This window comes from Festucalex cinctus, chromosome 16, assembly GCF_051991245.1.
Source record: "Festucalex cinctus isolate MCC-2025b chromosome 16, RoL_Fcin_1.0, whole genome shotgun sequence".
In the NCBI taxonomy this organism is placed as follows: domain Eukaryota; kingdom Metazoa; phylum Chordata; class Actinopteri; order Syngnathiformes; family Syngnathidae; genus Festucalex; species Festucalex cinctus.
Window position 1 is genome coordinate 1,005,915 of NC_135426.1, and position 15,928 is coordinate 1,021,842.

At 47.8% G+C, this 15,928-nt stretch overlaps 1 protein-coding gene across 1 annotated transcript; it reads right to left on the reverse strand.

Moving 5' to 3' along the window:
* Nucleotides 1-444: 444 nt before the first annotated feature.
* cd36 (CD36 molecule (CD36 blood group)) lies at nt 445-15,355 on the reverse strand. Its single transcript, XM_077499128.1, has 12 exons — nt 14,775-15,355; nt 14,448-14,608; nt 14,219-14,363; nt 12,818-12,973; nt 2,124-2,215; nt 2,001-2,050; nt 1,857-1,926; nt 1,596-1,783; nt 1,412-1,530; nt 1,056-1,129; nt 924-978; nt 445-855 (listed from the first exon to the last, which is right to left on the reverse strand). The coding sequence occupies exons 1-12, from the start codon at nt 14,895-14,897 to the stop codon at nt 679-681; spliced, it is 1,410 nt and encodes a 469-aa protein (XP_077355254.1). The 5' UTR covers nt 14,898-15,355; the 3' UTR covers nt 445-678.
* Nucleotides 15,356-15,928: the final 573 nt, after the last annotated feature.

Below are 15,928 nucleotides of genomic sequence, written 5' to 3' on the forward strand. Positions count from 1 at the left end.
GTCGTAACACATCTTCAGTTTATGAACGGGCAGGTAGATTTTGATTTATGAATCAAAATCTACCTGCTGGCCTTGCTTGGAATTCAGTTAGCTAAACCTCGAACTTCACATTTCAATTTTTTTAGCCTATTTCACACACTAATAATCATCTTTATTTGTGTTTGTTTGATGCTAAGCTAGTTGTAGCTAGCTTTAGTTTCCTTACTGACATTTTTTTTCAGCGTGACGTACAGTATAAACGTCTTGCATTTGAATGTGAATTCACGTTTGTATTCTTGGCCATAAATCTGGTGTTTGACACTTTGCTGAATCTGCATTCTGTCACGCAATCCACACAGAACGAGTCAAATAAATCGTTTTTTTTCTTCTTCTAGCATTTCAAGTCAGTCAAGCCACATCCTGCTCATAACCGCGGCATAGTGATGATTGATGGTAAAAGGAAGCGAAGGGATACTTGTGTTTTTATTCCTGTGAAGCCACAAAGCATATCAACACAACTCGCATGTAGCACGTCATGTAGAATTGAAACAGCTCATCGGATTGCACTTCAAGAAGGCCCTGAATGATTGAATTCACTTTACAGTCAACTTTTGAACCTTTACCAAAATCACAGTCACACGGACGGACGGACGAGGGCGGCATTATAAATAGTACGAAGTCCGTATGAAAAGAGCAGAGTCAGACGGTTTCCGACTTGTTGTGGTCACAGCCGATGGCGGCGTACAAGACCAGGCAGAAGGCGAAGACGGCCAGGCCCGAGCCTAGCAGGACCTTCTGGATCACGTCCAACATCTGAATCCGCTCCACCAGCTCCTCCTTCAGCAAGCTCGCCGACTCGTCGCCCAGTTCCGCTGTCTGAAAGCGGCACGCGTGACGAAATAAAAACAAAAGGATTTGCGTTGCGCCGGCGTCAACGTTGTTACCTCGTTCATCCAGACCACGGGGAAAATGATGTTTTCCTTGATTTTCTTCAACACCCTGCGCACAAACCAGAGCATCGCTTGTCAAGTCAAAGCCGCCACAGCCAAAACACCACGGTACCTAATGTGACTTACGTGATGACGTTGGAGGGTCCGTACATCATGTTCACCTGGATTCTCTTGGCAAACCCCAGGGTGATACCTGTTATCTGGTCGGAAGAAATGATACAAAACTTCAGCATGATGTGTAGACTGGCTGTGTGAAAGGGGTTACTGTATCTTGATGAGGTACGATAGCATGCCACTGGGGGGGGTACTCGCAAACGTACCGGTGCCATTTACACAAAATCAATCTCGGAAAATGTCCATCATACTTCAGTAACAAACAATCGCTTTCAACATGACCGGAGCAAAAGATTTTGTTTGTGAACATTTTCATCCCATTAGTATTTTTCCTAATATGGGAGAATATCGGATAGATAAAGTCTTACGGGCTCCACGTCCAGGTAGGTCTTATGGTGCTCCTCAATTGGGTTGAGCCCCTTTATGGCCTGATGCAGGGACGGAGTACCATGAAGGAAGTGTGGCAAAGAGATGTAGACGGGCTGTCCTGTGGAAGAAAGAAAAACTAGACGGATGACAAAAGAAAGCGAGCAAGCGAATGTCCCGACTTACCGTCTTGACAGGAACTGATGTCCAGCACTCCTGCGATGGTGCAGTTCTTGGTGGTCTTGGGATCCCGGCAGTAGCAGCGGTTGTCTGGGTTATCCACGGGCGAGGCTAAGGTGGACGGCAGCAGTCCGAAGCGGTACACCGGGATCTTCTTCAGCTCCGTGGAATACTCAAAGTTTGCTGACACCGACCTGCGGGACACACGGGGGACCACAGTGACCTCGAGTGGCCTGAGTCAGGTCGTCGCAAAGGGACTTCACTCACCTGCAGATGTCGGAAGAAAAGAAGAAGATCGGCTTTGTCGCATCCACAAAGGGAGCAAAGTTGGAACCGTCTGGAAAAAGGGAGGTTGAGTCCAATCAGGATGCTGACAAAGCTGTTTTGTTCGTTTCACCCTGAGACCCTCACCTGTCCCGTTGATCATGTTGCAGTACTTGTCGCCCCAGAAGGGCAAACTCCTACAAAGAAAACATGGAAGCTCCTTGAAGACCGATATCGTCGGCAAAGCTTGTCGATTTTGTCCGCGCTCACCTGGATCCCCGCCACATGTCGATCATGCCCACTTTGCTGATGTCGCCCTCGCCCGTGAAGACTGTGTAGTGGCCGTCAAACGTGCCGTTGTACTGGGGGACAGGATCAATTCAACATTTCGTATTATTATTATTATTATTATTATTATTATTATTACAATCAGCAAAAATGCTTCAAGAAATACGTTGAGGTTTCGTGGAGGCAAAACGTTATGGACGCCCGCGCAGTCCCACCACATGGCTAAAAGTCAAACAAATTAAAGAAATGTCGAAAATGCAAATGCTGAAATATGAATCCACAAATATTATTCATATATTATAAAATATCAAATTATATTAGTAACAAATGTTTTTTTTAAATATTAAATATTAGAGTGAATGCAATAATAATTGGAAAAGTTTTGCAGAAAAATACAACAAATATTTGGATGAAAAATATTTGAAAGAAGTGGAACTGTTAGAAAAAAAAAGGTTGATAATATTACTAAACATTAAATTATTAGAATATATTAGTAAAAACAAAAAATGTTACAAAGTAATACTGCAAATCAACAAAAAAAATTTAATGTTAGAGTGAATGCAATAATTGGAACATTTTTGCAGAAAATTACAATAAATATGTGGATGAAAAATATTTGAAAAAATTGGAACTGTTAGAATAAAAGGTTGAGAATATTAAACATTAAATTATTAGAATATATTAGTAAAAACAAAATATTACAAATACTACAAATCAACAAAAATATTTTTTTTAAATATTAAATATTAGAGTGAATGCAATAATTGGAAATTTTGCATAAAAATACAATAAATATTTGGATGAAAAATATTCGAAAAAAGTGGAACTGTTAGTAAAAAAGGTTGAGAATATTCCTAAATATTAAATTATTAGAATATATTTGTAAAAACAAAAAATATTGCAAAGTAATACAACAACATCCATCCATCCATCTTCTTCCGCTTATCCGGGGTCGGGTCGCAGGGGCAGCAGCTTCAGGAGGGAAACCCAGACTTCCCTCTCCCCAGCCACTTCAACCAGCTCCTCCGGCGGGATCCCAAGGCGTTCCCAGGCCAGCCGAGAGACATAGTCTCTCCAGCGTGTCCTGGGTCGTCCCCGGGGCCTCCCGCCGGTGGGACATGCCCGGAACACCTCCCCAGGGAGGCGTCCAGGAGGCACCCGAACCAGATGCCCGAGCCACCTCAGCTGGCTCCTCTCAACGCGGAGGAGCAGCGGCTCGACTCCGAGTCCCACACGGATGACCGAGCTTCTCACCCTCTCTCTAAGGGAGAGCCCGGACACCCTGCGGAGGAAACTCATTTCGGCCGCTTGTATCCGGGATCTCGTTCTTTCGGTCACGACCCACAGCTCGTGACCATAGTTGAGGGTTGGAACGTAGATCGACCGGTAAATCGAGAGCTTTGCCTTTTGGCTCAGCTCCTTCTTCACCACGACGGACCGATACAGAGTCCGCATTACTGCAGACGCTGCACCGATCCGCCTGTCGATCTCTCGCTCCATCCTACCCTCACTCGTGAACAAGACCCCAAGATACTTGAACTCCTCTACTTGGGGCAGGACCTTATCCCCGACCCGGAGAGGACACGCCACCCTTTTCCGACTGAGGACCATGGTCTCGGATTTGGAGGTGCTGATCTTCATCCCAACCGCTTCACACTCGGCTGCGAACCGCTCCAGTGAGAGTTGGAGATCCCGGCCTGATGAAGCCAACAGCACCACATCATCTGCAAAGAGCAGAGATGCAATGCTGAGGCCACCAAACCGGAACCCCTCCACTCCTCGGCTGCGCCTAGAAATTCTGTCCATAAAAGTTATGAACAGAATCGGTGACAAAGGGCAACCTTGGCGGAGTCCAACCCTCACTGGAAACGAATCCGACTTACTGCCGGCAATGCGGACCAGACTCTGGCAACGGTCGTACAGGGACCGAACAGCCCATATCAGGGGGCCCGGTACCCCGTACTCCCGAAGCACCCCCCACAAGATTCCCCGAGGGACACGGTCGAACGCCTTCTCCAAATCCACAAAACACATGTGGACTGGTTGGGCGAACTCCCACGCACCCTCGAGGATCCTGCTGAGGGTGTAGAGCTGGTCCACTGTTCCACGGCCAGGACGAAAACCACACTGCTCCTCCTGAATCCGAGATTCGACTTCCCGACGGACCCTCCTCTCCAGCACCCCTGAATAGACCTTACCAGGGAGGCTGAGGAGTGTGATCCCTCTATAGTTGGAACACACCCTCCGGTCCCCCTTCTTAAAAAGGGGGACCACCACCCCGGTCTGCCAATCCAGAGGCACTGTCCCCGATGTCCACGCGATGCTGTAGAGGCGTGTCAACCATGACAGCCCCACAACATCCAGAGCCTTTAGGAACTCCGGGCGGATCTCATCCACCCCCGGGGCCCTGCCACCGAGGAGCTTACAAACCACCTCAGTGACTTCGACCCCAGAGATAGGAGAGCCCACCCCAGAGTCCCCAGACTCTGCTTCCTCAAAGGAAGACGTGTCGGTGGAATTGAGGAGGTCTTTGAAGTATTCCCCCCACCGATTCACGACGTCCAGAGTTGAGGTCAGCAGCACCCCATCGCCACTATACACAGTGTTAATGGTGCACCGCTTTCCCCCCCTGAGACGCCGGATGGTGGACCAGAATTTCCTCGAAGCCGTCCGGAAGTCGTTTTCCATGGCCTCACCGAACTCCTCCCATGCCCGAGTTTTTGCCTCAGCAACCGCCGAAGCAGCGTTCCGCTTGGCCAGCCGGTACCCGTCAGCTGCCTCCGGAGTCCCACAGGTCAAAAAGGCCCGATAGGACTCCTTCTTCAGCTTGACGACATCCCTTACCGCTGGTGTCCACCAGCGGGTTCGAGGATTGCCGCCACGACAGGCACCGACCACCTTTTTTTTTTTTTTTTTTTTTTTTTTTTTTTTTTTTTTTTTTTTTTTTTTTTTTTTTTTTTTTTTTGAAGAGCTCAGAATTGTTCATTCGGTAGTCTTACCGATTCAACGTCTTGTCATCATTGCTCTTTTCTTTTTTTTTTTTTTTTTTTTTTTTTTTTTTTTTTTTTTTTTTTTGTGTGTGTGTGTGTATGTGTGCGTGCGTTTGCGTGCGTGCGTTTGCGTGCGTGCGTGCTTGCGTTTGCGTGTGTGCGTTTGCGTGCGTTTGCGTGCGTGCGTGTGCGTGCGTGCAAATACTTATAAATTTATACTCATTCATTCACCTAAAACCTTATAAATATCCCATTACCCTTCGCCTTAACCAGGTACTTCAGAATCTTGCCAGAGTCGTGAGATTTAAATGGTCAGGAGACCAGAGAAAAGGTCAGAAAAAAAAAGAAATAAAGAGAAAAGAAAGGTAAATCAAAGTGACATCCAGCACCGACCAAACACTTCCTGCCTTCCCCATGATTACAAAATCAAAGTCTTACGCCAACCCCGGAAGCCTCTAAATTCCAGCAAATTTAGCGAGATCTCAAGAGCCCAGAGGAAAAACTAAAGAGAGGAAGGAGGGAAGGATCGATAAGGCAGAGTGAGATCAATAGAAGCCAGTACATCCAATCCATCAAAGTGAAGTCCAGCACCAACAAGACCCCTCCTGCGTGGTTACAAAACCGGAGTCTTATGCCAACCCCAGAAACCTCATACTTCTAATAAATTAAGATCTCAAGTGACCAGAGGAAAAACTAAAGAGAGGAAGGAGGGAAGGATAGATAAAGCAAAGTGAGAACCACAGACACCAGCACCAACTGATTCAAGGGGCTGTGGGAGGGAGAGGGTACTTCTGTTGAGTTTCAGTAGATGCTGGTGCGACGGATCTGGCATGCATAAGGACCACCACCAAAGAAAGAAGCCGTCAACCGCGGTCCAGCAAAGCGAGCACCCCCCCCCCCCCCCCCCCCCCGGAATCCCCAGGCCGCGGCAGCACCAAGGCCACCCCCAAGCCACCCGAGCGGACACCGGTCGGCGAGCCGACCCAGACACCCGGAACACCCCCGCCCCAGCCCCGGCCCACACCCCCGAGCCCAAGGCCGCAGAACGAGGCCCAGCGGGCCCCCACAGCGCCCCACCGGTCCCCAGCCCCCATCCCCCCACGACCCCCCCGCACCCCACCCAAACCCGCCATCCACCACGACCCAGGCCCCACCACCCCCGACCCCCAAACCCCCGAACACACCCCGACCCCCAGCACCCAACCCCCCACCCACCCATACCTCCACCCCCCCCCAAACAAGCCGCCCCCCCCCGACGGCCGCCACCCCCCCCCGCGAACCCGGCCCCCCGCGAGAACCCCCCACCCCCCCCCCCGGAAACCGGCACCGGGCAGCAGCGCAGAGAGGGAAGATGTGCCCACCCCACCTCCAGCCGCGCGAGATTTGCACAGCGGCGGGAGGGGGGAAGCAGAGGAGGAAGCACCAGGGGAGAAGGCGGAACACCAGAACACCGAGCCCGGTGGGGAGAGGCCCCGGTCGTCACGCCAGAGTACAAGTGACACCTAACCCTGTTACTGAGTCCGCCAGCTCGCCGACTGGCGAGCTCTACCCTTACACCGTGAATGTGGCCCCACCCAGTGTATATACAAGTGTGTGCGTGTGGTGCATTAAAATTGGGAGCAGGTGAGTCGGAGCAGAGGGAAAAAATTTCCCCTATTCCGACCCACCCGTATCCCCCCCAAAAAAATGAATATGTATATGTGTGGTGCATTAAAAAAGGGAATGGAGGGACAAAGTGGTGGGGCAGGGACACAAATGGGGGGGACCACAGCGCTGCCAGGCACTGCAGTCCATCCCCTCTGATGGCTCCCCGCCCCAACTCACCCCTCCCCTTGGACGTGAGGTGCATTAAAATTGGAGGGGAGTTGAAGGGTGAAGACGGTGTTTCCACCCTTCCCCACCCCACCAAGAAATGTGTTGTGTCCCCTATGTGTATATTTACAAAGTGTATAGTGCAAGCTAGTGAAGTGAGTAAGAGGAGCGACCAGCGGGGCCTCACCCAACCCGGCGGGTGTAGGTGGCACGCCCGCCCCCCAGCACCCCCACCCCCTGCCGCCCCCCACCTCATCCACCCGGCACCACAATGGGCGGACAGCCAGCGCAGCAGGGCTACCGGACAGCCCACCGGCCACCGGAGCCCGCCCGGGGCGCCAGGAGTTATACCGGAGTGGGGCAGGCCCCAAACCCTCGCCCGGCCCCCGGAGCCCGACGCCCGGGCCGGGGAGGGAGCCCCAGGCCCAGGGAGAGGGAGGGGGAGGGGCCGCAGGGCAGACAGGGAAGGGGGGGGGGGCGGGGGAAGCGGGGAGAAGACGACAAGAAGGCGAAAGGGCGGCTGCAGGGCAGGAGGCGGGGGGGGAGAGGAGGAGGGAGGGCGACAAGGGAAAAGGGACCGGGAGGCAGAGGAGGATGGGCGGGAGGAGGCGAGGAGGGAGAGGCGACGGGGGGGAGGAAGGGGGAGGGGAGAGGGAACCACGGGGCACACCGGAGGCCCACCCACCCCGAACCGCGCCGCCGGGCACGGAGCAGCGGACCGCGCCGGGACGGCGCCGCCCCGGGCACCAGGGGAAGCACCCCAACACCGCACCCCACAGGGGGCCCAGGGAGCGGCCAAGACGCAACCGCCACCGAGCAGACAACGGGGGGGGGGGGGCAGAACCACCCCCGCCCGACCACAGGGGACGGCGTCAAGAAAATTGACTAATTAGCATGCAGTAACACCAAGTGTTGATGCTTAGTGCCCACTAGAAATAGATCTTAAGGAGTTATTGAGTATAGTGTCGTATAGTGTGGTATGCTCGAGCCCACTAGCAGCAACTAGGTTCCTGACTATATAAAAATAAAAACAATCAGATACAAAATACCAAATACAGGAGCAGCGAAAACAGAAGTTGTAACGATGTGGTGGCTCTCGTTAACAGGCAGAATCTTGGCAGGATTAAGTTGCCAAATTGAGATTAAAATATTCTATGTACATAGACCATATTTGTTTAAATCTTGATACTTGATTTTTATTTAAGGCAGAGATTTTTTCCATTGAGATATAATTTATTAGTAAGTTTAACCAGTGGTCGATATTTAGAGATTGTTTATTTTTCCAATTGACAAGGATTATTTTTTTAGCAATAGTAAGGGCTATAAATATAGATTGAGATTGTTTACATGGTAGCTCAGTTATTGTTAAGTCACCTAGTAAACACAGTCTTGGAGATAAAGGAAGCCTACAGTTTAATATATCAGCGAGCTTTTCCAAGATTTTAGTCCAGAAATGCAGCACTGGAGTACATGACCATAAAGCATGAAGATAAGTATCGGCAGTGTTTTGTGAGCACTGGAGACAAATGTCGGAGTCAGAGAGTCCCATTTTTTTCATCATATATTGTGTAATATATGTTCTATGAAGTATCTTATATTGGATAAGTTGCAAATTTGTCTGTTTGGTCATTTTAAATACATTTTCACAGATTTGGGTCCAAAAGTCTGGTTCCGGAACTATAGACAAGTCTTTTTCCCATTTTAAAGTCGGTAAATACGTTTTATTTGTGTATAAAAATAACTTATATATTTTTGATATTTTCTTTATTGTTGTTGGAGAAAGCTTCATAATATCTTTAGCTAAGACAGGCAGTTGGAGCGTATCCTGAAGTGTTGGGATTTGTTTCTTAACCATATTTTTAACTTGCAGATAATGTAAGAAATTTCCCTTTTTTATTTCATATTTCTGGACCAAGTTTGTATACGATATAAACTTATTATCTGAGAAAAGATGATGAAGGTGTGTAATTCCTTTCTGCTCCCATAGGCTTAAATGGAACGACTGATTATTAAGTTGAAAGTCGGGGTTATGCCAAATGGGAGAGAGCCCACAGGGCGCCAATTGGGAGTTTGTAATTTCTAATGCCTTCCACCAGGCAGTCAGGGTGGCGGCTATCATTGGGTTTTTAAAACAATTATGTCGTCTTATTGATTTTGTAATAAAGAGTAAATCTGACAGTCTAAGATTATTACAATCCTTCTGCTCCAATTCCAACCAACAGTTAGTATCTCTGTTGGGTTGTGTCCATAGCACAAGATATTGTAGTTGATTAGCTAGATAATAGTACATAAAGTTTGGTGCCTCTAAACCTCCTTTAGATTTACTTTCCTGAAGAGTAGATAGACTAATTTTGGCTTTTTTTTTATTCCAATAGAATTTTATGATAGCAGAGTCCAGCGATTGGAACCAGTTAGACGTAGGTTTAAATGGAATCATTGAAAATAAATAATTAATCTTTGGTAAAACTTTCATTTTTATAGTAGCTATCCGTCCTATTAAAGAGATCGGAAGATTATTCCAGCGCTCCAGGTCACTACGGATACTATCCAATAATGGTGAAAAATTTAAAGAAGTTAATTCAGTTAACTTAGGTGAAATTTTAACACCTAAGTATTTTAAATTACCTGTAGGAAAGGAGTAGTGTGGATCCTGACTTGTAGGATTCCATGAATTTTCTGTAATAGGTAATAATGTTGATTTTGTCCAGTTAATAGAGTAATCTGATAAGTGAGAGAATTTAGTTATTAATTTAAATGCTTCCCCTAGCGAGATAGCAGGTTCTTCTAAATAGAGTAATATATCATCGGCATATAGATTAATTTTATGTTCTATTGTCCCGGAGTGGATTCCTTGGATCCGTCTATCCTGACGTATAGCACCGACCACCTTACGGCCACAGCTCCGATCGGCCGCCTCAACAATGGAGGCGCGGAACATGGCCCATTCGGACTCAATGTCCCCCGCCTCCCCCGGGACAAGGGAGAAGCTCTGCCGGAGGTGGGCGTTGAAACTCTTTCTGACAGGGAATTCCGCCAGACGTTCCCAGCAGACCCTCACAATACGTTTGGGTCTGCCAGGTCGGACCGGCATCTTCATGACCAACAGAGCCAACACACCACTAGGTGGTGATCAGTTGACAGCTCTGCCCCTCTCTTCACCCGAGTGTCCAAAACATGCGGCCGCAAATCCGATGACACGACTACAAAGTCGATCATCGAACTGCGGCCTAGGGTGTCCAGGTGCCAAGTGCACATATGGACACCCTTATGTTCGAACATGGTGTTCGTTATGGACAATCCGTGACGAGCACAGAAGTCCAATAACAGAACACCGCTCGGGTTCCGATCGGGGGGGCCGTTCCTCCCAATCACGCCCCTCCAGGTCTCACTGTCATTGCCCACGTGAGCGTTGAAGTCCCCCAGCAAGACGAGGGAGTCCCCAGGGGGGGCGCTCTCCAGCACACCCTCCAAGGACTCCAAAAAGGGTGGGTACTCTGAACTGCTGTTTGGTGCATATGCACAAACAACAGTCACGACCCGTCCCCCCACCCGAAGGCGGAGGGAGGCTACCCTCTCGTCCACCGGGGTAAACCCCAACGTACAGGCGCCGAGCCGGGGGGCAATAAGTATGCCCACACCTGCTCTGCGCCTCTCACCGTGTGCAACTCCAGAGTGGAAGAGAGTCCAACCCCTCTCGAGAGGACTGGTACCAGAGCCCAAGCCGTGCGTGGAGGAGAGTCCGACTATATCTAGTCGGAACTTCTCTGCCTCACACACCAGCTCGGGCTCCTTCCCTGCCAGAGAGGTGACATTCCATGTCCCAAGAGCCAGTTTCTGGAGCCGGGGGTCGGTCCACCAAGGTCTCCTCCCTTGGCTGCCACCCAGCCTGCACTGCACCCGACCCCTTTGGCCCCTCCCACCGGTGGTGAGCCCGTGGGAAGGGGGACCCACGTTGCCTCTTCGGGCTGTTCCCGGCCGGGCCCCATGGGTGCAGGCCCGGCCACCAGGCGCTCGCCAGCGAGCCCCGCCTCCAGGCCTGGCTCCAGAGGGGGGCCCCGGTGACCCACGTCCGGCCGAGGGAAACGTGTCTCCAAAGTTTGTATTCGTCATCAGGCGTCTTCTGAGCCGTGCTTAGTCTGGCCCCTCACCTAGGACCTGTTTGCCATGGGTGACCCTGCCAGGGGCATAAAGCCCCAGACAACATAGCTCCTCGGATCATTGGGACACGCAAACCCCTCCACCACAGTAAGGTACCGGCTCACGGAGGGGATACAGCAACAACAACTAATCAACAAATATTTTTTAAATATTAAATAGCATGAATGCAATAATTGGAAATTTTTGCATAAAAATACAATAAATATTTGGATGAAAAATATTTGAAAAAAGTGGAACTGTTAGAAAAAAAGGTTGAGAATATTCCTAAATAGGGCGGCACGGTAGTCGAGTGGTTAGCACGTCCGGTTCCCAGTTCTGAGGTCTCCAGTTCGAGTCCAGGCTCGGACCTTCCTGGGTGGAGTTTGCATGTTCTCCCCGTGCCCGCGTGGGCCTTTTCCGTGTACTCCGGTCTCCTCCCACATTCCAAAGACATGCATGGCAGGTTAATTGGGCGCTCCGAATTGTCCCTAGGTGTGTGTGTGAGTGTGGATGGTTGTTCGTCTCTGTGTGCCCTGCGATTGGTTGGCAACCAGTCCAGGGTGTCCCCCGCCTACTGCCCAGAGCCAGCTGAGATAGGCGCCAGCAGCCCCCGCGACCCTTGTGAGGAATAAGCGGTCAAGAAAATTGATGGATGGATGGATATTACTAAATATTAAATTATTAGAATATATTTGTAAAGACAAAAACTATTACAAAGTAATGCTACAACTAATCAACAAATATTTTTTAAATATTAAATAGCATGAATGCAATAATTGGAAAATTTTTGCATAAAAATACAATAAATATTTGGATGAAAACTATTTGAAAAAAAAGTGGAACTGTTGGGAAAAAAAAAGGTTGAGAATATTACTAAATATTAAATTATTAGAATATATTTGAAAAAACGAGGACTCGGGTTCGAGTCTAGACTCCGGCCTTCCTGGGTGGAGTTTGCATGCTCTCCCCGTGCCCGCGTGGGTCTTTTCCGGGTACTCCGGTCTCCTCCCACATTCCAAAGATATGCATGACAGGTTAATTGGGTGTTCCAAATTGTCCCTAGGTGTGCTTGTGCATGTGGATGGTTGTTCGTCTCTGTGTGCCCTGCGATTGGCTGGAAACCAGTCCAGGGTGTCCCCCGCCTATTGCCCAGAGCTAGCTGAGATAGGCTCCAGCACCCCCCACGACCCTTGTGAGGAATAAGCGGTCAAGAAAATGGATGGATGGATGGATATTTGTACAAACAAAAAATATTACAAAGTAATACTACAAATAATCAACAAAAATACGTTTTTAATATTAAATAGCATGAATGCAATAATTGCAAACTTTTTGCATAAAAATACAATAAATATTTGAATGAAAAATATGTGAAAAAAGGGGAACTGTTGGAAAAAAAGGTTGAGAATATTACTAAATATAAGAAATCTAATATAATATCAGAAAAAAAAGATGTATAGAATGTACCAAAAAAATTATAGAAAAAAAAAATTAAAAACAAATTTATACAATAAACATGTAAAACTATAAGGAAAAATGAAAATGCTAAATTATTAGCTGAAAAAAAAAATTAGAAGATATAGTACACTTAAATACTATTAATACTACTATTTGACACAAGTATTGGGATACTAAAATATAAACCAAATATAGCAAGAAAACATCTTTCCATGTGTAAAGAGTTTTGAGTGGTAATGTAATATCGTGTTGCCGTAGTGATGTGTGTGCGTGACTCACTGGTACAAAAAGTCCCACAGTGGCTTTCAACATGGGGTCCTTGTAGCCCCACAGCAGCTCGTTGACACTGCGAAGCTGGAACAAGGACGAGTTGCTGCTTTTGATCATGGTCTCCAGTAAGGGGTGCAGCCCTATTGGAATCTTTGAATATGCCCCCTGATACGCACAAAAACAAATGTGTTCATATTTTCTTCTTTGATACGCACAAAGGAGATAAGAGCACTTTATTTTATTTTTTTATTTTTTTATTTTTTTTTAATAAGTGTAATGATCTGATTAGAAAACAGATTAGGATCAGACATGCTGACATTCAAGTTAAAACTCTTATCAGTATTGTCGACTGCCAAGAATGATGTAATGCTCCATGACGCCGCGATGCACTAGCACTTTGTTGTTGTTGTTGTTGTTAGCATTTATCCTGGAGGATTAGCATTTCGGTTTACGTTAGGTTACGTAATGCCTTTCGTTACTTACATTTGAGAAGGGATATGAAGGATTATTATAAGGAATGATTATTCTGATCCCACTGAGGGATGAATGTTTGCGGCGCTAGCGAATGTTGATTTCACATCAGTCCTCGTCTGGGTTCCTATTAAAGTTGCAGCATTTCCAAAACATTCTCGAAACAGTCCTAATGCTTTCCTAAATTTTGAACATGTTCAAACTTCTCTTGTGACAATACATTCCCAATAACTTTTCTTAAATGTTCTCAAAACTGTCTTAATGGTTCTCTAAACAGTCTTAATTGTCTTTCTTGTCGCAAGAAAGGTTTGAACGTGTTCAAAATTACTTTGCCACAAGAAAGACCATGAAGACCATTTAGGAAACCATTAAGACCATTTAGGAAACCATGAAGAATGTTTAGGAAAACCCGTGACCTTGAAAGAACCCTGATGAAAAATCAGCATTGGTTAAGCCCGTATCTCACTGAGCAGGTGGAGGGTGCACATACGTGAGTGAGTGTTGCTTTCTCCAGCAGGCTTCCTTAAGTGTTGCAGTCCGATTCATGTTCAGAACTTCTTTGCAACAAGAAAAACGGTTTGAGAGTCTAAAGACAGTTTGAGAGTGTCTGGCAACAAGAATTATCACGTTAGCCTTTCTCCCGGATAGGAATGATAAAGCAGCTGTGATTACCCTCTGTAAAGATTGAGATGATTATTTTCGTTGGGGTTAAGGTCGACTGATGATTGTTCATGAAATTTGGTTTGGCATCAGACGGGATCATTTGGACTTGGCTTTGCTTCTTCTATAAGATGGGGATGATGACTTGCACTTGTTGGGAGATGGTTAGCCTCTTTATGGTACAGAGATTTGGATTTGCCCCGTAAACAAGGGATAGGGCTAACCGGCGTATGCTCTCGGGGTAATTAGTCACAGCAGAGCTGTGCGGCTCTCGCTCACCGCCACTGCCAAGTTGAGGGAGGTGATGACGTCCTCCTCCGGTCCCACCGACAAGGACGGTTCAAAGACGGCACCCAGCGGCAGCAGGTAGGAGACGGTATTGTTGGGGTTGAAGGTGATGTTCGCTTTGGATGAGTACCTGGTCCTGAGAGAGTTTTTGTCCTCGGTCAGCATACGAGAGATCAGCAATTGACGGTTGGTCGGTAAGGTCGGGGAAATCAAAGCTTACAAGTAGGTGTAAGGTCCCTTCTCCGCGACCAACGGCGCGGCGCCTTCCTCCTCCACCTCCCTGGCATTTTGCACGTCGAAGAACCAGAACTGTCTGTAGACCGCTCCCCCCGGTGACAACCAGTTGTCGTACGCCGGCGATCCGGGCGCGATCAGGGCTTCCTTGATCCCCCGCACACGCCCCGACACACACACAAGACTATTTTTAAGCAGGCTGATGCACAGATGCTCGCTCACATTTTTTGTCACCCACCGCCGCCTTGCCCAACACATCAGACACGATCAACTTCTTCGGAATTCACCTTGATCTGGTCACAGCGCCACGTACCTGTAAGACGGTTTCCTCAATCAGAATGTTCCCCACCGGGATCAGAATGCCCCCCAGCAGGGCCAGCACCGCCCCGATGACAGCTCCGGTGATGAGCGCGCACCTCTTGTTACAGCAGCCCATCTCTCTCTCCTGCGATTGCGCCTTTGCAAAATCGTCTCTGCCTTTTGTATGCGCAGGCTTCAGCGTCAGATGCCAGGTAGAAGGTGCGCACCTTTGCTTATTTATGGTCAGCCAGGGTTTAATGTTCAGGCGGGTGAGAGGCAAGTATCACACGGTACTATCTGAGCAGGTGATAACCGGTCGAAAGGTTGATGAGCAGTTTGCAGTGAAAGGCTTCAACAACTCACGTGCGACGTTCCACGTATCTGATCAGACTCCTTCCTTGTTAGTCCCGAGCTTTCATTCTCATGTCAACACTGAGAACTCGGACCAAAGAACAAAACAAAAATCCACATTTTTTAGTATTTTTATTTTATTTCATGCAGCGTATCAGCTTGTCAGCTTGTGGCTTATCTGGACGCGCAGTTTGATTAGCTCCACAACGTGACGTCAGATTTGGATGGTAATTCATGCATCGGTGCCAGAATCTGACAAATGGACATGTAGCTATGCTCTCTTTTTACCACTGGAGGGCGGCGTCAGTCACTGCTCGATGATGGACACTGTGGTTGGCTCCATTTTGTTAGTATGTATCACGTTGTGTTTATTGTTACTAACTCTAAGTCAGTGGATGTGTCTTGTAATACCTGATTTTGATTGGGTCTGATTTAGGTTAATTCTCTAGTGGAAGTGCGGCAAAATACAAACCCTGGACATTTGGATTTGGGCCAAAATGTTTGCTCTTACTGTCTTCCTGCTTAGTTTCGGGAATTGATCCCTGGGACTAGTGTCCTGTTATAATTGACACGTCCAATTTTGTGTTAAATGGTGTCGTTTTTTTTTGTTTTTTTTTTGTTTTTTTACTTTTCAGCCAGTGTTGCAAAAATTGTTGAGTTTTCTGGCATATACGGTTGCCTACCAAATATTATGTACTGTATACACTACAGTTAAGTACATGTTCTTTTACAGTCATGCTGTTTTAATTGTAATATTACCTCCTAAACTGATGCGCACCGTGCACACAGTGAACCAGTTCTCCTCATTGATCCGAA